The following is a 24,471-nucleotide window of genomic DNA, read 5'->3' as shown; positions in this document are numbered from 1 at the left end:
TTGGTTGAGATCTGACAGTGACTTCGAATGAGAGAGTCTGCAAGTTTCAACATTACAGGAGTCACAGCCGAGTGCAGTGGACAGGCACGAGGGAGGTCTTGTTGCGGTGAAGACAGACGCCTCACCCATCGAGTAACCCTGCTTTTATTCACTGTCAGGCCTCCGTAGACATTCTTCGAGTGCCTATGCATATCTGCGATTCTCTAGTTTTCCGCCAAAAGAAACTCAATGACAGCTCTGTGCTGGGAACGGACCTCCGTTACAGACGCCAGCTTTGAAGATTACGTTTAGGGTCGCCACCTATCATAACTTCGTGAAACTATAGGGGCTGAAGCTGGAATATTCCACGATGTCCAACAAATTTTCACATTTTTTAACCGAAATTGGCCGAGAAAAAAATATTGCATTAGTATTGAATGCTACTCGTAAAACAGAGCTGGCCATTAAAATGGCAATAGGAGGAAGAATAGTAAATAACAAAAAATTTACTTATTGTGCATATGCAGTACAGCAGACTGAGTATATGATTAAGTTTGTAAGTGATTTAATGGTATACAGAGCTCGATATTTCATATCCAGAGATGCCATATCTAGCAGCAACAATGACTTTAACCCGGCTGGGTAGCGAGTCTACATGAGATTAGAAGACAGGAGTGGGTACGTCAATTCATGGTGCTTCATCGTTATGCCAGAGCCTCAGTGGCTGGCGACTGGGGCCGTGCCAGTCTCTCGCGAAGTGTAACTGATTAATTTGTTCTTATATTGCAAAGATAAAATTGTAGATTACCGTTGCAGCTATTCTACAGGCATCGTTTGGTAATTTTCGATTCTCAACTTTACAATGAATTGAGGCACGGAACGCCTCTTAACTTTTAGTCATCTTCTTCTGTCCAGCAAAATTTAGGGATGCTCTTTTGTACTATGTTATTTCAAATAATAACCATAATAGCTATACAAGTCAGCAGCTCGTGATCCCATGGTTAGCTTTGGTGACTATCACGGGACCCTGGGTTCGATTCCCGGCCGATTCGGGGATTTTCCCCGCTGGGAGCTGGATGTGTGTGTGTGTGTGTGTGTGTGTGTGTGTGTGTGTGTGTGTGTGTGTGTTGTCCTCACCATCATTTCATCATCATCGACGCGCAAGTCGCCTAAGTGGCGTCGAATAAAAAGACTTTCACCAGGCAGCCGAATATCCCAGGTGGGGTATCCCGGCCAATAATGCCATACACACATTTCATTTCACTCCATAGTCATATAAATAAAAATGTTGATTTTATAGTAATCACTTGAGATCCTTTTGCCAATGCAAAGTCCAGAAATTCTTTGTGCTTCAGTTTTAATTTCGCTGAGATGCGACTGGTTTGGTGACCTGTCGATTTGCCCGCCATCCGCCCGCTATTTCTGCAGATTTACACTCTACATGAAAAATATCGAATGTTGCAAACTAAATTTCTTGTCACGAAGTCTGATCAGAGCCTTTTCTCCTTTTTTAAATGCAAAATATTTTGTAGCATTATATTTCATATACTGGCGGAAAAATATCGCAATACCAAGAGGGAGTTGTGCGACATAAACGAAAGTTGGTAGACGTGTTTCTACATCTGAAAGATTTTGCGTCAGTTGCATAAAAGTGGCGTTAGTAGCGCCACTCTGAGGATGCAAATGAGGTTTGCTTTAAATACATGCTGTAACGGTCTTGAGCGTTAGGTACCTTTGTAACTGGATTTTGTGGGTTAATGTTGGTCAAGACTGCATTTAAGGCGACAAAGACGCTGTTATTAGTTCCTCACTGAGTTTGAACGAGATCGTGTAATAGGGCTAAGAGAAGCTTTACTTTCCTTCTGCGATACTGCAGGAAGACTTGGCAGAAATGTAGCCACTGTACACGATTGCTGGCAGTGGTGGTCGCGAGAACGTACGGTCTCAAGAAGACCGGTCTCCGGACGACCACGTGACACTACCGACAGGGAAGACCATAGTGTTCGGTGTAAGTTTCTGTTGCATGATATTGCATCTGCAGCGGCAACTTGAGAAATAGTTGGCATTACAGTGACACAGCATCTGTCAGAGATCGGTTACTCCAAGGGCAGCTCTGAACCAGAAGCCCTGAATCGTGCATTCCACTGTCCCCAAGCCACTGCCTTTAGCGATTTCAGTGGTATTATGCCAGAGCTCATTGGAGGGCAGGGCGGAGGACTTTTGTGTTTTCTAATGAAAGACGCTTTTGTCTCGGTGCCAGTGATGGTCGTGTGTTGGCTAGAAGGTGGCCAGTTGAGGGCCTGCTACCAACCTGTCTGCGTGCCACACACACTGCATCTACGCCTGAAGTTGTGGTCTGGGTTGCGATTTCGTACGACAGCACAGGAGCATGCTCGTGGCTATCCCACGCACACTGAATGAAAAATTGTACATCAATCTGGTGATTCGACCTGTCGTGCTGCCATTCATGAACAGCATTCCAGGGGTGTTTCCAACACTATAACGCTCGCCCACATAGGGCTGTTGCAACTCAACTTGCTCTATAGAATGTGGACATATTGCCCTGACCTGCTCGGTCAACAAATCTCTCTCCAGTGAGAACATATCTACATCTACATACACACTCCGCAATCCACCATACGGTGCGTGGCGGAGTGTACCTCGTACCACAACTAGCATCTTCTCTCCCTGTTCCACTCCCAAACAGAACGAGGGAAAAATGACTGCCTATATGCCTCTGTACGAGCCCAAATCTCTCTTATCTTATCGTGGTGGGCTTTCCGCGAAATATAAGTTGGCAGCAGTAAATCTGTACTGCTGTCAGCCTCAAATGCTGGTTCTCTAAATTTCCTCAGTAGCGATTCACGAAAAGAACGCCTCCTTGCCTCTAGCGGCTCCCACCCGAGTTCCTGAAGCATTTCCGTAACACTCGCGTGATGATCAAACCTACCAGTAACAAATCTAGCAGCCCGCCTCTGAATTGCTTCTATGTCCTCCCTCAGTCCGACCTGATAGGGATCCCAAACGCTCGAGCAGTACTCAAGAATAGGCCGTATTAGTGTTTTATAAGCGGTCTCCTTTACAGATGAACCACATCTTCCCAAAGTTCTACCAATGAACCGAACTATCCACCTTCCTCACAACTGCCATTACATGCTGGTCCCACTTCATACCGCTCTGCAATGTTACGCCCAAATATTTAATCGACGTGACTGTGTCAAGCGCTACACTACTAATGGAGTATTCAGACATTACAGGATTCTTTTTCCTATTCATCTGCATTAATTTATATTTATCTATATTTAGAGTTAGCTGCCATTCTTTACACCAATCACAAATCCTGTCCAAGTGATCTTGTATCCTCCTACAGTCACTCAACGACGACACCTTCCCGTACACCACAGCAACATCAGCAAACAGCCGCACATTGCTATGCCTCGGGCATGGATGTGTGTGATATCTTTAGGTTAGTTAGGTTTAAGTAGTTCTAAGTTCTAGGGGACTAATGACCTCAGCAGTTAAGTCCCATAGTGCTCAGAGCCATTTGAACCATTTGTAGATAGAAAGCAACAGCGGACCTGCCACACTACCTACTGGGGCACTCCAGATGATACCCTCACCTCTGATGAACACTCACCATCGAGGAGAACATATGGAATATCATAGAACGACAACACTAGCGTCATCCACAAACAGCATTAAACTCCCTGCATTCACCGAACAAGTGCAAGAGGCATGGAACTCCATCCCACAAACTGACAACCGACACCTGTGCAACACAATGCATCGGCATTTGTATGCTTGAACTGAACATTCTGGCATTTACACCGGTTATTAATGTACAAGCATTTCACATTTTCAATGCCTTATTTCGCGCTTGCATTAATCTTTGATCTTGCAATGTTAATCCCTTAAATATATTACCTAGACAAATGTATTCCAGTAATTTCATTATTCTATATTAATTATTTTTTGATGATGCGGTTTTTCCCCATCAGTGTGTCATCATGGTCCGCCGTCAAGAAACGTATCTGCTCCTCTGCAACGACTCTGAACCTGACCGGTAACGGAAGCATTTTATTTGACCATTAGATTAATATGTCATTTAAAACTCAATTCACGATACTGTATCTTTCCTTGTTCTACTCCAGCAATGATCACTGAGATGTATCCCTACTTCGAACAATTAGTTTCCGGAGGAGTTGAGTACACTCATTATTTCTCAATCATTTTTCTTCTTTTATTTTGAATATGATTCTTTTCAGAAGCCATGAGCCAATGTTTTCCGTGTATTAGAGGTCTAGGTATAAGGATACGGAAGGTAATTGAAGCCACTGAATTAAAGACACATAATGTGTATCGACAGGAAATGTAGCTTGTAAATGAAAAGCATCATGACAATCTCTCCTTCGGCAAAACATTGCGGATTAGTCCCACATTCGGACCTCCAGGAGGGGATTATCAAAGGACAGGTGATAATGAGAAAAAGATTGAAAACCGACGAAAGAGTGACATTGTAAGATTCAGGACGTGTAATGTCACAAGTCTGAACGTCTTAGGGGAGCTAGAAAATACGTATAATGAAATGCAAAGCCTAAATTTGCAGATAATGCGTGTCAGTGAAGCGAAAGGGAAAAAAAAGATAAGGATATCTGGGCAGAGGGATACAGGGTAATTTCAACAGTAGCAGAAAATGATGTAACGGGAGTAGATTGGTCATGAATAGGAAGGCAGTTAGAGAGTAGCTACAGTGAAGAGTTCACTGGCACGATTGTTCTCATCACGATCGACAGCAAACCATCATCGACAACAATAGTTGTGTCCACGTCATAAACAGAAGCTAAAGACGTAGAGAAAGTGTATGCGGACTTTGAACGGGTAATTCAATACGTACAGGTAGAGGAAAATATAATAATCATACCGGACTGGAACGCTGTAGTAGGAGAGGAAACAGAAGACAGGAGTTAACAGAAGAATATGAGCTCTGTAGAAGGCAGACATAGGTACACTGAAATAAGGGTTCTGTAGATGGCGATGATGAATACTACAGCAGACAGTTCAGTTAAAGAGAAAAGGACATTTCTAAAAAGGTCAAACACAGAGGTTGGAGACATAAATAAGACAAAGGAAATTGTGAAGAAACCTCGGATAACAGAATTACTTCAATTGTCGAAGAAAGAAGAAATTAAAAACTGCTCCGTTAAAGTCAGGAACACAGAAATATTAACGCTTAGGAGCTAATAAACAGGAAGTGCAGGAAAGATGAAGCAAAGTGACTGAAAGCAAAATGCGAAGAAATCGAAAAAGAAATGGTTCTCGGAATAAAAAGTAATAACAACCTTCGGTGAAACTGAAGACATGGACGTCAACATTGAGTGTGCAAGAGAGGTTCTACTGTTAACTGCAGAGGAGAGAGCAAGCAGATAGAAAGAGTATACAGAAGATATTTACTGTCCGATGGAGTCACAGAATAAGTAATCGGAGTTTATGTGGCAGAGGGATGACACAACACTAAAAGCAGAGTGTAACAGATCTTTTGAGAGCTTGTGGTAAAATAATGTGGAAAGCATAAATACCATTCCTTCAGAATTTCTGAAGCAATTGGGAGTCGTGACACGTGTTTAAATACTACTTTTCCAAATCAGTATTCGTTATTTGCGGCCAGGCAAGCCAGAAGGCTACCTACCACATTTCCCATGACAAAAACCTCTGTTCTGGTACAGGAGTGAGCTCAGTTGCCATAGACCAGGTCCTGCAACTTGTTGCCAGGACAGGAACATTTTCAACATAGCATGCAACAAGGGCCGGAACGCTGCAGTGGTGACATTGATTACGGCATACCAGGGCCTGCCGCTGTTCTGCTTCTGTGGTAGACGTCTACAAAAGCAATGTCCTGCCATAACAAGTTGGGTAAAGTGGCCACAAATACCACCTGCCTCAGCCATGAAGCTTTTGTCGCCAAGCGGAGCTTACACAGCGGAGTACTCGTCGGCAGTCATAGACCAAAGGTGAGTCACCTCATCTCAGCTAGAACTAGATGATGCCTCTGATGACCGCCCCTAGATCTGATGCTGGCGACAGCTGAACTTAAACCACCCATAGTCCACACTTGAGTGTCTCCTGCACAGCACTGTGAGATGCTGGCTGTCGCTGAAATTGCACCTAAAGCCGTGACCAGTCTATACTGGAATTTTCTGCCACTGTGTGCTTGGCGTCTGCAGGTCTAACACGGTTCTGTACCGCCAGATTGCTGACTTTGCATCTTCTGTAACTGCCAAGACTGGCTGGCGTCTTCGTGCCAGTGACCGTCTGCTGCTGCTGCTGCGTGCTGAGCCAGAAAAGTGCTGATGCTCAGGAGCAGCACGCGCCGCTGGGGCGCCGAATAAATCCTCTCATTATTTTCAGTGCCTTATGTTTCCACGACGGATGAGGAACTGATTATTGATACCTGTTGCTCTGTCCACCATTGTGCACGGTCTTGGTTAGCTGTTACCACATCGTGCTGCCCCTTAGACAAGTGAAAGTCTGTTGCAGTTGTTGTGTAGAGTCTATGAGACTGTCTGCAGACATATTGTCAGACATTCGGGAAATATAATCCACACAGTCTCAAAGATAATTAAAGCAGTAAAGTGTGAAAGGCGTTCAATTTATTACCAATAGTAATAATATACAGAAGAATGGAAGAGAAAATTGAGGGTCTTTAGAAGTTGATCCGTTTGGCTCTGGGAAAGGTAAATGGACCAGAGAGGCAGTTCTGACGTTGCAGTTGATAATGGATGCAAGACTTAAGAAAAATGAGAACACCTTTGCAGGAATTTTCGACCTAGGTAAAAGCACCAGAGAGCCATTTCTGTCGTTGAAGTTGATAATGGAAGCAAGACCTTTGTGCCGTTGCTCGTACATCTTTGGCAACCTATTACCGATTAGCCTCTGTACGTCCATCTGTTCACAGATGGTTGCGGGGCTTCGGCTGTTCAGCACAGAATGTCAAATTAAACGCCTTTCAGCAGTCTAAATTTCAGATTGTTATTTTATTGGGCTACCAGTTTCGGCGATATATTACGCCGTATTCCGGTTCCCTAACCGACGTGTAGGAAGATCCCCACATCTGGTCCAGTCAAAATAGGGGCCAGCATTCAGTGACCGGTATACGTAGATTTTGGAGACAGCGACAGTCGGTAGGTCGTGTTTGAAATGACTGCTGTCTCAAAAACCTACAGATGCCAGCCATTGAACGCTGGCCCCTATTTTGACTGGACCAGAGACGGGGATCTTCCTACACGTCGGTCAGGGGCCCTGAAGATGGCGTAATATATCACCGAAACTGGTAGCTCAATAAAAAACAATTTGGAAATTTAGACGGCTTAAAGGTGTTTGATTTGACATTCTGTACTGTCGATTACATCTGCCCTACGTTTGTCTCTGGCCCGTTGCTGGGAGAGGAGAGGACGGCTGCCCGCTAGAGGTCGCGTAAGCTGCGACGGGTGCTGATATAGCAGCGTGATTGGTTAGCTATGGGGAAGAAACTTGCTGGTAGCAGTGAGCAGTTTTATCAAAGACGTGTGGGCTGGAAAGCTACGGCTTGGCCTTAGGAGCGTTATTGGAGCCACCACGTCGGTTGGAGTTTAACTGTCAGCTACTTGACCTTTAAAGGAATCGAGCCTGCCCGGGAAAAATTGCGAGAGCATATTGTGGACTATATGGTGAAGCCTTTTTGTAATGACACTAATTTTGTTGGTAACCTATGTGTGAGCTACCACAGCCAGGTTCCTTTCGAGCCTATTTCATACTTTTTCCTTCCTCTAATCACGGTTGTGAGCTAAAGGTGCTCATTTGTATTTTGATACTCGGCCGTGTTCGGCAGATTTTCTGGATACATATTCGCGATTTGTGACGAACGTGTATTAGATTTAAAATTTTGCTGTCTGCTCGCCACGTTTCTGAGCAGCTTGTTTGTGTGCTCGAGACGTGCTATCTGTCATATCATCCTGTAGTTTAACTATTTTTTGCTTATGCCGTGATTGCCTAGCCTTCTTTAAAATGTCTCGTTTTTTATTAAATAGTGTTTAAGGTACTTAATGTTAAGGTGAACTGTGAACTACCTGCCTGGCGTATTATATAGTGCCCTGTATTTTATGAGAATAGTGTTTATTCAGTGCTTTCCAGCCTTTAATTGATTTCATTATAATAGTGATTGAGCTTAGCACTTGCTCAATAGGCTTGGTAGTTGACATCCAGTGTTTTATCATAATACTGTTTAACACTTTCAGTGCTTGTTAAGCTTGCTTCACGCATTGGTTTTATATTTAATTAGAATAGTACTTCATTTTGCCTATATGTGTGTGATACTGGACACATTGGCCATTATTTAATGCATTATTTATCATGGGCCTCCCTGTATGCCATTATTTAATGCATTATTTATCAGCGAGCTTACTGTGCACTTTGGTCGATCTGGTGGGATTCACCAAATGATTTTGTAATACATTTGTGGAAATGACAGCAATTTTGCTTAGACATACGGCCACCTGATTACATCAAGTCCGTATTACCTATCATTTGCTACTTTACGAACTAGTCGCCTATGTGATAATTATCTTGTCATTTGTTTATTTACCGTTGCTGCCACTGGGCACAGTTGAAGGACTTATTTCAATAGTGATACAAGTCCATTGTATCCACTTTTCTGTCTATAATGCTTCTTAAATTAATGAGCCAAAAAAACAAAGAAAGGTTCATCTCTAGCAAGAAGCCATATACTTGAATATTTCTGGTATCTCAAATGCAGATTTTTCAGCGCTCATATAACTTTAAGACTCTGTATCTCAATATGAGCAAAAATGGACTTGTACCACTATTGAAATAAGCCCTTCAGTTGATCTCGAAGACAGAGCACAGCTATGGTCGAAATTGCTAGTTATGTGAAATAGTGGTTATCGTCTTGTGTTCAAAATGTAGCACCATACCATCATGTCAACTGCTGGACCTCCATGACTGTGGCAAATGCTTATTGGCAACGTCTCTACTCCTCGGAGTCTGGGAGCATGGATACGCCCACTGTGATGCGTTACACATAACCTATACTCGTCTGAAGAGACAACATGGTGTCACTACGGTGTCGCATTCTTGTCGTTGATTGCCTCTTTCTGTTGCATAGCCACAACAATGGTCACCATGTTGGCAGCCCGTTGTGTTCTAGACGTTGTCTCGTTGTCTGTCTTACTACAAACAAGCCCATTTCCTGACTCGAGGTACGTCACGTGGCTGTACAGTCCTGCACGGCACAGCGAATAATGGCTGCCCTCGTGGGCACTAGTAACATGGAACCACTGAGAACATCTGTTCAGCCAGAATATTATGACCACCTACCTTGTCCACCTTTGGCACCGATAACAGCGAAGCGTCGTGGCCTGGAATCAACTAAGCCTTGATAGGTCTAGCCGAGCGGTCTAAGACGCTGCAGTCATGGACTGTGCGGCTGGTCCTGGCGGAGGTTCGAGTCCTCCCTCGGGCATGGGTGTGTGTGTTTGTCCTTCGGATAATTTAGGTTAAGTAGTGTGTAAGCTTAGGGATTAATGACCTTAGCAGTTAAGTCCCGTAAGATTTCACACGCATTTGAACATCTTGATAGGTCACTGGAAGGAGTTGGCACCACATCTTAACACGCAAGTCACCTAATTCAATTCTCGTAAATTCCGGGGGCGGGGAGGGGGGGGGGGGTGATGTCGTGGTGTTAACACTGGCACATGCGTGGGCCGTCGGCTGCGGAGGCCCATCATTAGGAGTACTCTGTGCACTGTGTGTTGTCCTCTGCCCAGCATTAAAGTCTGATGTTAGTTCCGTCACAGTTCGCCGTCTGTCCTGTTTTACTACCCTGTCCCGCCTACGACGTCCGACATCTGTAATGAGGGATGGCCGCCCAACCCCACGACGTCTGGACGTGGTTTCACTTTGGTTTCTCCACGTGTTGAAGACACTCACCACAGCACTCCTCGAATACACGAAAAGCCGCGCAGTTTCCGAAATACTCCTGTCAAATATCCGGACCATTACAGTGTGCCCTCGGTCAAAGTCAGACAGAACATGCACCTTCCTCATTCATACACCGACAGCAAGCTCACTGATAACATATTCACCATGCGTGTGTCTTATTAGCAGTCACTCCGCGCCAGGTGACCTGGACGGGTTTATAATGTTCTGGCTGATCAGTGTACACGGCGATAAGTGTGACTGAGCTGTCCCCACTGATTCGATATTCGCATGACAGTTGTGGAAATCCAACATGGCCGCAGTATCACAGAACGGCAAACCAAGTCTCAATTCGGTCACTATCCTACCGCTGGTGAACTCCGGCTCGTGCTGGTAGCCGAAAGAGACAATCATATGCATAATCAACCAAGTAATACATCCAATTCATTACAGTTTATCGTTTGATAAATGCAGCCTTCATGGTGTTCCAATTTTAACTACCAATACTGTATTAAGTACTGGCATTAGACGACTGACCAAAAAATCGATCGTCATGCAACGATTTTACCATATAAAAAGACTAACATAGATTATGAGCTTTATTATTCCACAATCTGACGTTAGATTAAAGTATTTCTTGTATTGTTACTCCGTACTGCTAAACTGTTATCCACTAAAACATGAAATATCAAACTCAAGTTGCAAGTACTTCATTAATAAAGAATCTTTTAGTGAATGCCTTAACCAATTAAGCTGTGAACACTTACCTGAGCTCCTTCTGCCCCTCAGGGCTAATGTCAGCTATGTAGATGTTGGCAACAGCCATGAGGTTCATCATGCCGCCGCTGAAGGTGGTCACTATAGACGGCAGCAGCAGCCACTCTGGCGCTAGATCTGTAATCGCAGACAGCCCAGAGAACAGACTGTACGCGATTGTGTTCCCTGCAATTAGTTACGATTTTCAGTTTCTGTCAGATATAAATAACGATAAGAATGGATAGTTTTTAAGGAGGTGGCACTCATACCACGAACTACTAAAAATGAACGAGTATTGTCTTTCAAATGTAGAGGTCCTTCGCATCTGTCTACACAGCGACACACTGCAATTGTAGGAAACATTTGTAGCCATAGAAAAAAGGTGCCTGCAGACATTGGTAATTTCCACTGTCACGAAGAATGATGAGGAGTGGCAAATGCGAGCTGTTCATAGGGTTATACTGGATAGTGAGATACGTTGTAGTGGCACAGCGTTTTTATCACACTCACACAATTCTCAACAAATACTGAATACGTCTAGAAATAAAGAATAGGGCTCTTTTGTGCCAGTGCATGTCAATAGTGAATTCTGGAAGTTGGTACTGGTGTGAAGGGACGTCTGTTCAGTAAGCATGGGTGAATGGTGAGAGACTCGTGCTCTTGACATACCAGCAAAGGACCAGAGAAAGATGGGCCGCCGGTCGAACTTGTCGCTCCAACTGCCGATGAAAAGCGACACAGTGGCGGGCACGATTCCTTCGATGATAGCCTTCCAGGTGAGCAGCGTGCTGGAGTAGGTGCGGTCCTCGTTGGTGCACATGTTGGGGTCTCTGGAACCGCATACTCGCTCCAGGAAGAGCCCGCTGGCCACCCACTGAGTCACGACGTAGGAGAACATGAACAGCAGGACAAGCGGCTCCACCGTCGGACGGATGCGCCACCACTTCACTGCAACACGAAGCTCTCGTCATCACTTGCTCGTTCGCTGCTTCACTTCGCGTAAACAACTGCATTCTCTGGACCTTTTCTGAGTGGGTAACGCGGCCCCAACACATTTTAAGAATGACATGGTTTCCACGAGGCTGTTATTTTAAAATAGTGCTTTACTAAGAGCTACTAGCTACTCTGAAGTAAGTACACATGTGGTGGAACTACAAATAATTGTGTATAAGTTCGTTTTGTGGCTCCATATTCCAAGATCGCGCATATTAACGACCGTGGTGTACCTATCTGTATGTGGCATGTGATTTCCGTTGTTTATAAAATGAAGGCTTTCGCGACCAGATGACCTTGCTGCTGGTAAACTTCTTGGGGTAGAAGGTCGTGGTCCACGAAAATCTTCTGTTCGTAACGTTTCGTCCAGAACTGCACTGGACGTCTTCAGAGGCGTTACTCTGTAAGGTGTCAGGCAAATCCAACACCTTCCATGAAAACCCTGACCGATAAGGAAATCCAGTAGTATGTCACATAGCTCCGAATAAATCGTGACATTAAATTAATCAAAGTAATACGAGTAACGAGTGAGCAAATGGAATACCACAGACTAACACAAGAATGCCTAAATGCATATAATACCTTCCCACCGTGAGACAGACGCAGTTCTGAGGGGAGAAACGAGAACAGAAGCCGAGAGCAGAACCATGTTAAGCTAGAAGGCCCTACGATAAGGGACGGACACCCACGTCGCCAGAAAACCACCAGGACCACCCCCCAGCCCATGTTAAAAGCTAGAACCCTCCAGAAGAACAGTATAGATCTTACGATAACACAAAAAGGGCCACACCAGCCGCAAGTTTTAGCGTGGGACTTTTTCGCGTCTCTGTTACGTTGCAAACGTTAAAAACATTGCCCCACCACTAAAAATAACCAACAGGACCACCCCCCAGCCCATGTTAAAAGATAGAGCCCTCCAGAAGAACAGTATAGATCTTACGATAACACTAAAAGGGCCACACCACCTGCAGCTGCAAGTTTTAGCGTGAGACTTTTTCGCGTCTCTGTTACGTTGCAATCTTTAAAAACATTGCCCCACCACGAAAAGTATAACATTTCTCATTGGATAGACAGAATTTTTGTAGGTGGAGCTTAAGGCTAACATTGAGACCCTGACTGGTCAGATGAAAACACAGCCAGATAGTTTTTTTTAAACCAACTTCGGTAAATTGTAGTAAGGAGAAGTTAGGAGAGAGCTACTTCCGAGAGGGCGAGCTGGACGGAGCTGCGCCGGCCGCCACCCCCTGACGAACACTGACAAGGTAATGAACGCACGCGATGCTGCATTTTTGAGCACATAAGGCTTCACTCAGAACTGCAGAAGTCTCATTTGTTACATCCCCTTTTTACGTAATACTAGTGTCGATCGTCAATTGAAGCTCATGGTATTCACTTTTGCTACATAAGTTAAAATCTGAAACGCGATGATTTTTCTGTTTTATAATTATTGAGAAGCCACATCAGCCACTGTAATTTATGGCAAGTTAGATAAGTAATTAAAGATAATTGAGGGTCACTGTAGACCATTTTGATAGTTTTCTCTTTTGTGAAACTTAATTTAAACATAGATTATAGATGTGATATGGCATAGGTCATCCTTCGATCCATTGTAGAGCTTGGAACCCCATTCAGGGAATATTCGTTCACATTTTTGTTGAACGCAGTTGGTTTTTATCATCCTGTATTAAAACATTTCCTTTTATCAATAGTGCAATTTATAAACAATGTTTTGTGAGTAGAATAAAATTTCCAATGGTAAACATAACTGCTTTTTCGACGTTATTTTACCAGCTAACTAAAAATAGGAAAGCCTTGAACCCCTTCCTCTAAATTTAGTTAGTATTAAGATTCTTTTACAGGGAGTACAGTGGAGCTGACGCTGAAATCATTAAGTATTTGGTTATATCATCGCTAGTCTCACTGAACTCTTCTGAACTCTACATGTCATGCGTGGTCTGCCGTCTCCTTAGCAGCAACAGGTCCCAGGTTCAAACTAGTCAATTCCCTAAAAAACACGCTCAGAGCGTCGTTGCGCGAAAGCGGTAGGGAGACACGACATAAAACAACAGAAACCACGCAGAATGTTAGAATTCCTCCGTTGAGTCGGCAAGACTGTGCTCTGTCTTTGAGATCAACTCAAGATCAACTGAGCCCAGTGGCAGCAACAGTAAAGAAACAAATGACAAGATAATTATCACATAGGTAACTAGTATGTAAAATATCAAATGATAGGTAATGCGAACTTGATGTAATCAGTTGGCCGTATGTCTAAGCAAAATTACTGTCATTTCCACAAATGTATTACAAAATCGTTTGGTGAATCCCACCGGATCGACCGAAGCGCACAGTAAGCCTCCTAATAAATAATGAATTAAATAATGGCATACAGGGAGGAGCAACGTCTCTGAAGATGTCCAGCGCAGTTCACGACAAAACCTTACCAACAAAAGAGTTTCGTTGACCACGATCTTACACCACGAAAGGTTTACCAGCATCAATTTCTGTTCTTCCCTCCGTATGAAGATGATGAATCTACATCTGTTTTGCCCTTGATTATGAGCAAGGTTCGAAAGTAGCTAGTTGTGCTTAACGAAGCATTATTTTAAAACTACAGCCTGGTGGAAAAGACGCTCTTCTTCAACGTTGCATTCTCATCACCAAGTGTGCAATATTCACATCGCCGCCTACAGCGCAGGCAGGATGTCTCTGAAACCATTATCTGCATTGTCACCAACAAAAATTGCAATATCACGAATAGCAAAAAGCGCCAAGTTGGTGGGAAGTATGCTACATGCTTGGATATGCAAACAAATTATCATTTCAATGCAGCCTCATAAAACAGGCAGAAGCATCGTCAAATGCATTTTATATACAAACTCACTACTGACCATTAAAATTACTACACAACGAAGATGACGTGCTACATACGCGAAATTTAACCGACACGAAGGAGATGCTGTGATATGCGAATGATTAGCGTTTCAGAGTTTTCACACAAGGTTGGCGCCGGTGGCGACACCTACAACGTGCTGACATGAGGAAAGTTTCCAACCAATTTCTCATACACAAACAGCAGTTGACCGGGTTGTCTAGTGAAACGTTGTTGTGATGCCTCGTGTAAGGAGGAGAAATGCGTACCATCACGTTTCCGACTTTGATAAAGATCAGATTGTAGCCTATCGCGATTGCGGTTTATCGTATCGTGACATTGCTGCTCGCGTTGGTCGAGATCCAATGACTGTTAGCACAATATGGAATCGGTGGGTTCAGGAGGGTAATATGGAACGCCGTGCTGGATCCCAACGGCCTCGTATCACTAGCAGTCGAGATGACAGGCATTTTATCCGCATGGCTGTAACGGTTCGTGCAGCCACCTCTCGATCCCTGAGTCAACAGATGGGGACGTTTGCAAGACAACAACCATCTGCATGAACAGTTTGACGACTTTTGCAGCAGCATGGACTATCAGCTCGGAGACCATGGCTGCGGTTACCCTTGACGCTGCATCACAGTCAGGAGCTCCTGCGATGGTGTACTCAACGACGAACCTGGATGCACGAATGGCAAAACGTCATTTTTTCGGATGACGGCACTTTGAACAGTGGACGTTACATTTCAGACGTGTTACGACCCGTGGCTCTACCCTTCATTCGATCCCTGCGAAACCCTACATTTCAGCAGGATAATGCACGCCAGCATGTTGATGGTCCTGTACGGGCCTTTCTGGATACAGAAAATGTTGGACTGCTGCCCTGGCCAGCACATTCTCCAGATCTCTCACCAACTGAAAACGTCTGGTCAATGGTGGCCGAGCAACTGGCTCGTCACAATACGCCAGTCACTACTCTTGATGAACTGTGGTATCGTGTTGAAGCAGCATGGGCAGCTGTACCTGTACACACCATCCAAGGTGTGTTTGACTCAATGCCCAGGTGTATCAAGGTCGTTATTACGGCCACAGGTGGTTGTTCTGGATTCTGATTTCTCAGGATCTAAGCACCCAAATTGCGTAAAAATGTAATCACATGTCAGTTGTAGTATAATATATTTGTCCAATGACTACCCGTTCATCATCTGCATTTCTTCTTGGTGTAGCAATTTTAATGACCAGTAGTGTATGACGTTCGCAGGTGGTTTCTCATTCAGGCATCGCATTTGAATATTGGTTATTTGTGAGAAGATGGTGTGAGAATAGGTAACTACTACCAGCACGTTTCGGAATTTGACCATAGCCTTAACGACGCTGTGGTTCATCGTTCGGGCGTACTGTTGCATGACTGTCGGAATCCCGCGACTGTCATTCGAATATGGAATCGATGGGTTCCGAAGGGCCAGCCTCAACGCCATGCAAGACATCAGCGGCTCCACGCATCTATCGCGTGAAAGAACAGACATAAGTATTCGCTCGGACGTGCAGGAGAGCGCAGTCACATCTCGTACCTCGACTCAGGAATGGAGTTGCTTGTATCAAGACTAGTATCCACGTAAACAGTGCCACGCTGCCAAGAGCACCACAGATTAGGAGTACAGCGACCAGTGCTGAGGCTGCCCTTGACTCGGCTGGTGAGAGAGGCGCGAAGACCGTGATACAGCCACCGACAACAAAGGACAGAGGAGTGGCACCAAGTTCTCTCTTCAGACAAGTCCCGCTTGTGTGTGCAGACTCCAGGGAGAAAAGACATTGCCCTCGTAGCATTCGTCAGTGTCATACGGGAGCTGCACCTGGCGTGATGGTATGAGGCGCCGGTGATGAGTCTATAAAATGACCTCTGTTTCGCATAGCCAGTATATAGCCCTTGCATTTTTGACACGTTAATGTGAATGGCTGTGCCCTGTGTTCGAGGTCTCTGTGGCGTTATCTTTCAACACGACAGCGTAAGAACGCATATTTCCTGTGCTGTCCTGAACTACCTTCATACAGAGGGAGTTCGACAATTCTGTGGCCAGCACATTCTCTAGATCTCTCACCCACTGAAAAAGCCTAATCATAGATCACTGGCACGCTCGTTAGCCACTGCGATTATTTCACTCTGAAACAGAGTTGAAGCGACATGGAATGACGTCCTCATATCTGTCATCCAAGCTCAGGTCGACTCGTTGCCCAGCCACTGTTACTGCTAGAAGCAGCAGCTTGTGAACAGAACTTCGCCCCCTGTATAACCCGTATCACTCACAAATTTAATGATGTGTTCATTCTGCTATATTCTATATTTCGTTACGTGTTTTTTTTCCTGAACCTGAAATTTTAATGGCCAACAGTGTAATAACCGGCTTTCTCTGTCCTTGTCAGAGTTTTCTCTTCTTGTGGTCGAAAATGACGCCAAGTTAAGGTTCTTACTCCACCCAGAGTCCAATACACAAATTGCCTTATTGATAATGCTAATACACATTGTTTTATAGTGGAAACTACACATTGCTTTGGCAGAAATATATGACGAACTCTAACTTTATCAGTATTAATTAATGCACATTCTTGATAGTCATCAATGATTGATTTTTTAGTCGAAGGTTGTTGAACACCATTCGCTCTGCTTAATTAAGTTTCTTTTTTCAGTCGAGGCTGCGTTAACTTTACCTCTGAGTTCAATGAAATGTTTAATAATCTCAGCAGATAATTTGTTTTCAGTGAACCCATTTTTTTGTTTTATTGACACTTTTATTTTTGGAATAACCCAAAGCGTCAAACGATCTAAATTTATCACTTTCAGTAACATCATAAATACATACTTTACATACATAACGTATACAACATTTAACATATATAACATCATAAATACATATTTAAGGTAGTACGTGATATATTATGCTATCTGCATTTGAACAACACCATTTTCACGTTTTTTGCTAATAATTTTTTTCAGTTAGACATAATGAAAATTTATAAGATTCTTCTTAGAGGTATGAAGCCATTTCCACAGCTACGAGTGTGTCAAAAACAATATTAAGTTTACTTAATTCAACAGCAATTACATTTTCTTTAATGAAGACTCTATTCTTGGAATTAGGTCTAGTAAATAGAGAAACAGCTCCATATACACTTCTCACCGCTTTACTAGCTTCATTTCTTTTGCTTTTAAGTTTGTTCTGCGCAGTTTCACAAAAAAACGCTATTGTTAATAAGCTTGAAAAATTCTTATTAAAATCATTTCTGTCTTCTTTTTATCCATTTTACATCGTTCGTTAATTCCTTCAAAACACGTGGAAATGTATTCTCTGTTTGTCAGTAAATCATAGGCACGTTGCTTTTGCCATAGGCGTTTCACTTATTTTATTTGTCAAGTATCTTCAGAAGCCTGGAATCCATGTTTTTTTATGTATGTAATATACACGTTATGTAGTAGTTTACAAATATGTTACTACATAAAGTTTTCTCTTGTTATTCTACTGTTTTTCAGGTTAGAAACAATTTTTGCAGCACAAGTTTCGTGGAGTTAAATTATCATTTGGTGTTACTTTCGATTTCTGATGCTGTTAACCCACGTGTCCCGTCCTGGAGATGTATTCAGTCGGTCTGCATGCTCCAGCTGGCCGTTTATAGGCGTTTTTCCGACCACATTTATTTCATCACTTAATTCCACTTTACACTGCTTATTGAATGTGTGTGTTTACAGTGTAGCCAGCTGTCATTCTGAGTTTATGCTGCGTCTTTTATTTGCGTTGTGGTGTCTAAGTGTAGTTCCATATTTTTTCGTTTGTGAGTGTGTGAGTGTGTGTGTGTGTATGTGCGTACCAGACAGACGGAGAGAGAGAGAGAGAGAGAGAGAGAGAGAGAGACAGACAGACAGAGAGAGAGAGATAGAGCTGTTTCTTACTGTTTTGGTGGCTAACATAATCATTGAGTTATTGCTTACATTGACTTGGTCATTAATTTCTTTCTTGTTCATTGCAATGGATCTTTGTATATGAAAGTTTTCCTTTAATGTCAAGAGTCTTTTTGTTGCGACTGTTCATTCTAATAATTTTCATCTCTTATTCCATGCCGGGTGGTTCATGTATTTCTTTTATCAAGTGATAAGAAACATTCCAACTGGTATAAACCTGATCCTAGGTTTTATCTGGTTTGCCTATTGCTGTTTGTAAATGTTAAATGTTAATATCTGTATCTACTTTCATCCAAGAAGCTTGACAGGATGATAATATCCTCTGAGTGTTGCTTTGAATAAAATTATTATTTAGACATCATTTTAATTATCTATAGCGAGTAAAATTATCGTTATCGTTTTCAGAGAAATCAGTTTTTTGGAACTTCTGGCTCGCTTGATGGTGACACCATTTTCACTGAGCATAGGTAGATTATAGTGAAGATTAGAAGATTTTCTGGACATTCGGACGTGCTTCTAATGTGTGTCAAAATTATCTGGCATTGTCATTACATCAAAACTTCTGGAGACAGCCTTGCAAACTAGATAGTGTTAGTTGTTGCATTTCTCGCGAACTGTAAATGCTATTTACATCAAAATATATTACATAAGATTTATCAGAGCTTTTTATCACAGCGTGACCTGAGCCTCCTGTTTGCAGCAGTATGCCTGTGAGAACAGTGGACAAGACCGTCCCTGATGACGGTCCGACAAATTGTAATTGTTATACATTTATGAACCAAACCATTATGACCACTGCTAACAGCGGGACTGAATGTCTTTTTGGTAGATATCTGATACTATATTTGCCCGGAAACGTATGAAGGACCTGTCGAATCTATGCCATGCAGAATCACTGCTATACAGCATTCTAAAGGAAGGCCAACGTGCTTTTAAACAGGTGACCATAATGTTTTGGGTCATCAGCGTGTGTCCCTAACAAACGACATTAGTAATTTTCTGCATAACAGCCCGCACCAAAACAAGTGAAGTGGCAAATTGAACTGGACAAATTTCGCACGTTTACCGAAAAAATTGAACAGCTGGGGTTTTCTAACGGAAATGAAAATAATCTCCAAATATTTACTAAATGCCTGGATAGGGAGACATTGATGAGTGACACTCGTTGAAAATTAGATCGAAATAAATTCGCTGAATGCGAGTAATTTGGTGTAGCTGCGTTAGGTAAGGAAGCTCTACCTATTGGTGACACGTGAAAATTTGTAACTGACCAGGACTCGAACCCGAGAATTTTTTATCTGCCGATAAAATGGCAATGATTCCTCGGTCTCTTATCTCATCGTTTCAAACGTTCCTTGCAGATGAGTCAGTTTTGTGCTACTCGAAATTCTACTTCCTCTTAGAGATTAATATTCCTCTGTTTGTTTCGCAACAACAAATATTCTTTGTGATCTCAGCAGTCAGATACAGCACATCTACATCTACATGATTACTCTGCAATTCACATTTAAGTGCTTGGCAGAGGTTTCATCGAACTATAATCATACTATCTCTCTACCATTCCACTCCCGAACAGCGCGCGGGAAAAACGAACACCTAAACCTTTCTGTTCGAGCTCTGATTTCTCTTATTTTATTTTGATGATCATTCCTACCTATGTAGGCTGGGCTCAACAAAATATTTTCGCATTCGGAAGAGAAAGTTGGTGACTGAAAATTCGTAAATAGATCTCGCCCCGACGAAAACCGTCTTTGCTTTAATGAGTTCCATCCCAACTCGCATATCATATCTGCCACACTCTCTTCCCTATTACGTGATAATACAAAACGAGCTGCTCTTTTTTGCACCCGTTCGATGTCCTCCGTCAATCCCACCTGGTAAGGATCCCACACCGCGCAGCAATATTCTAACAGAGGACGAACGAGTGTAGTGTAAGCTGTCTCTTTAGTGGACTTGTCGCATCTTCTAAGTGTCCTGCCAATGAAACGCAACCTTTGGCTCGCCTTCCCCACAATATTATCTATGTGGTCTTTGCAACTGAAGTTGTTCGTAATTTTAACACCCAGGTACTTAGTTGAGTTGACAGCCTTGAGAATTGTACTATTTATCGAGTAATCGAATTCCAACGGATTTCTTTTGGAACTCATGTGGATCACCTCACACTTTTCGTTATTTAGCGTCAACTGCCACCTGCCACACCATACAGCAATCTTTTCTAAATCGCTTTGCAACTGATACTGGTCATCGGATGACCTTACTAGACGGTAAATTACAGCATCATCTGCTAACAACCTAAGATAACTGCTCAGATTGTCACCCAGGTCATTTATATAGATCAGGATCAGCGCCTCTATGGATGCATTTTAGTACAGTAGGCGCCGACATTTGTCTTGTATCAGATTCAGCACTTCCTTCGTTAACAACTGAGAGGGACTACAGAAAACTGCGCACATCAATTTACGAACGAATGTGATATTTACATGTAGGAGACCTGTGTGCTGCGCGCCCCTGCCGCTGCCATGTGCAAGCGGCAGGCGCCGAGGTGCGCCTCGACACCCGCGGCGCACTCACCTGCAGGGTGTGTGCGGTCTTCTGCAGGACCATCCTTCACGCCTGTCTCCCCATCAGACATCGCTTCTTTTGGGACAGCAACTTCCACAGTAGTTTTCATCATAATAGTTGTCCAGCACACTGGAAAACAAACAGAAGAATATACACTCCTGGAAATGGAAAAAAGAACACATTGACACCGGTGTGTCAGACCCACCATACTTGCTCCGGACGCTGCGAGAGGGCTGTACAAGCAATGATCACACGCACGGCACAGCGGACACACCAGGAACCGCGGTGTTGGCCGTCGAATGGCGCTAGCTGCGCAGCATTTGTGCACCGCCGCCGTCAGTGTCAGCCAGTTTGCCGTGGCATACGGAGCTCCATCGCAGTCTTTAACACTGGTAGCATGCCGCGACAGCGTGGACGTGAACCGTATGTGCAGTTGACGGACTTTGAGCGAGGGCGTATAGTGGGCATGCGGGAGGCCGGGTGGACGTACCGCCGAATTGCTCAACACGTGGGGCGTGAGGTCTCCACAGTACATCGATGTTGTCGCCAGTGGTCGGCGGAAGGTGCACGTGCCCGTCGACCTGGGACCGGACCCCAGCGGCGCACGGATGCACGCCAAGACCGTAGGATCCTACGCAGTGCCGTAGGGGACCGCACCGCCACTTCCCAGCAAATTAGGGACACTGTTGCTCCTGGGGTATCGGCGAGGACCATTCGCAACCGTCTCCATGAAGCTGGGCTACGGTCCCGCACACCGTTAGGCCGTCTTCCGCTCACGCCCCAACATCGTGCAGCCCGCCTCCAGTGGTGTCGCGACAGGCGTGAATGGAGGGACGAATGGAGACGTGTCGTCTTCAGCGATGAGAGTCGCTTCTGCCTTGGTGCCAATGATGGTCGTATGCGTGTTTGGCGCCGTGCAGGTGAGCGCCACAATCAGGACTGCATACGACCGAGGCACACAGGGCCAACACCTGGCATCATGGTGTGGGGAGCGATCTCCTACACTGGCCGTACACCACTGGTGATCGTCGAGGGGACACTGAATAGTGCACGGTACATCCAAACCGTCATCGAACCCATCGTTCTACCATTCCTAGACCGGCAAGGGAACTTGCTGTTCCAACAGGACAATGCACGTCCGCATGTATCCCGTGCCACCCAACGTGCTCTAGAAGGTGTAAGTCAACTACCCTGGCCAGCAAGATCTCCGGATCTGTCCCCCATTGAGCATGTTTGGGACTGGATGAAGCGTCGTCTCAGGCGGTCTGCACGTCCAGCACGAACGCTGGTCCAACTGAGGCGCCAGGTGGAAATGGCATGGCAAGCCGTTCCACAGGACTACATCCAGCATCTCTACGATCGTCTCCATGGGAGAATAGCAGCCTGCATTGCTGCGAAAGGTGGATATACACTGTACTAGTGCCGACATTGTGCATGCTCTGTTGCCTGTGTCTATGTGCCTGTGGTTCTGTCAGTGTGATCATGTGATGTATCTGACCCCAGGAATGTGTCAATAAAGTTTCCCCTTCCTGGGACAATGAATTCACGGTGTTCTTATTTCAATTTCCAGGAGTGTAATTGCAACTTGTCTTTCAGTTAAATCGATATTACAGTACTGCTACCCACAGTAATGGGGGTAAAGCCCCTTGATAAAATATGTGTAATGGGTAGTACCATAATATTTCATCCTGTGTGATCATGGACGGTTTTTATTTAACTATAATATACGTTAAGTAAGACTCCTTCATTCGTAATTGCTCTATAACGGTATTTAAATGATCCTGGGAGAATGTTCCCCTTCGCAGTGGAACATAAAAAAAGAGAAACACTGTGAAAAATTGGAAACGTGTCTTCGTGACTGATCGACCGTTTCAAATGAAGATATTAATGGCACGATCTCATCCTCATTTGTCATCAGAGAATGTCCCGTTACAACTCGCCGGCGCTCCTTAATGACTGTATTTTGCTAAAGGATAACTTCTAATGAGGTGCATCAGACGAGAGAAGTCTCTGGGACTCTGATACTACGTTTATTATTATTGTGCTAAAAAAACTACCATCCATTGATATTAAACTGAAGAAAGAATCAGTAGAGATCTAGATCTGGTGTATGTGTTAGGCTTCCATGCTGGAGTCAATTTACATAAAATTCTTGTGGGTTTAACCTCGCACTGCATTATAAAACTTTAGACCGAAGTTTCATCCATTAGTCCATGTGGTCTTCATCAACGGATCGAACATGTAAGGGATCATTTATCATTTTAATTTGTAGGGGTACTACTAAGGAGCTTCTGCAATATTTTGCACTTAATTGTTACCTTGAACTATGGGATACCACTGACATCACAATCCAAGATGGTGGCTGGTTGACATTGACAAGTGCAGATGTTAGTGTGGGTTGCTTAAAAGCTAGGAGCAATGACTTTGTCAATGACCTTGAATCATCAGGATCGCGAGATATTTAAAAAATGCATAATTACACTGGTGGAAAAGTTTTTTAAACAGTTGTATAATTAATAATCCGAGACGGCCGTGGCAGCAAAAATTTCCATTAAAATGAAACAGCCAACAACAGTGCAGTATATTGTTTGTTGCTTATGTGGGTAAATATTTGTGTATAACTACTGGGAAAGAAATATGCAAGAATACTAAAATGTCGGAAGCCCATTAGATCTGTAAAACGTTGGCAGCTAAATCAGGTAGGCCTACAATATACCAATGATCAACACTAATTTCGACTTGCTTGTTGTTTACATAACTGACTACGGAAAGCTTCTGGTGTCGTGGACAGGTAAGCGAGCCAAAATTTTAAATGGTGGAAATTCTAATGTGAGCAGATACAGATTATCAGCAACATAGAACCTGCTAGATAGACTGTTAGGAACATAAACAGAATGTGCGTATTATTCACCAGATTATCGAACATTAGACTGCAGTGTTTGAGTTTCTTGATGATAATATTATTCTTATAGTCTACAGGTAGGTTGTTATTCATATTGGTATGACATTTTTTTCTGTCTGTTTGCTTGGTATTTATTGTTGGAAGTTTCACAAAACAATAGAGAGTTTCTCAACATGTCTTAACTACTTTAAAATTCGTTAATGTAGATTTATAGTGCAGTTTCGCGATGTATCAGAGTATGTGATTTTTCATTTAATTCCCACGTGTGGTGCTTATAATATGACAGAATGTTGTGCCAAGCATCTCTATTATTTGTTCAGAACATACTGAATGATGAATTGTATAATTCTGGTTCGCTGAAGTCGACTGACTTCAGGAAATGAGTATTTATGAACATCTGCTATCGTGTAATGAAGGGCATCATGATCAGATTAACTGATAGTCACAATGATTGAGGCAATGACAGTCACCATGATTCGGGTAATGGCA

The 24,471-nt window shown here is 43.6% G+C and overlaps 1 protein-coding gene across 1 annotated transcript in view; it reads right to left on the bottom strand.

The window, feature by feature from the left end:
- Positions 1-24,471, bottom strand: part of LOC124775671 (proton-coupled folate transporter-like) — an 86,333-nt gene that overhangs the window by 40,422 nt on the left and 21,440 nt on the right. The window contains exons 2-4 of the mRNA XM_047250502.1: positions 21,090-21,209; positions 11,374-11,652; positions 10,716-10,842 (exon numbers count right to left, since the gene is read on the bottom strand). Coding sequence (XP_047106458.1) covers positions 10,716-10,842; positions 11,374-11,652; positions 21,090-21,209 — 526 coding nt within the window. The remainder of the gene's footprint in view (positions 1-10,715; positions 10,843-11,373; positions 11,653-21,089; positions 21,210-24,471) is intronic.

This window comes from Schistocerca piceifrons, chromosome 1 (genome assembly GCF_021461385.2).
Source record: "Schistocerca piceifrons isolate TAMUIC-IGC-003096 chromosome 1, iqSchPice1.1, whole genome shotgun sequence".
Lineage (NCBI taxonomy): Eukaryota > Metazoa > Arthropoda > Insecta > Orthoptera > Acrididae > Schistocerca > Schistocerca piceifrons.
This window is presented reverse-complemented; position numbering and strand designations above follow the sequence as displayed.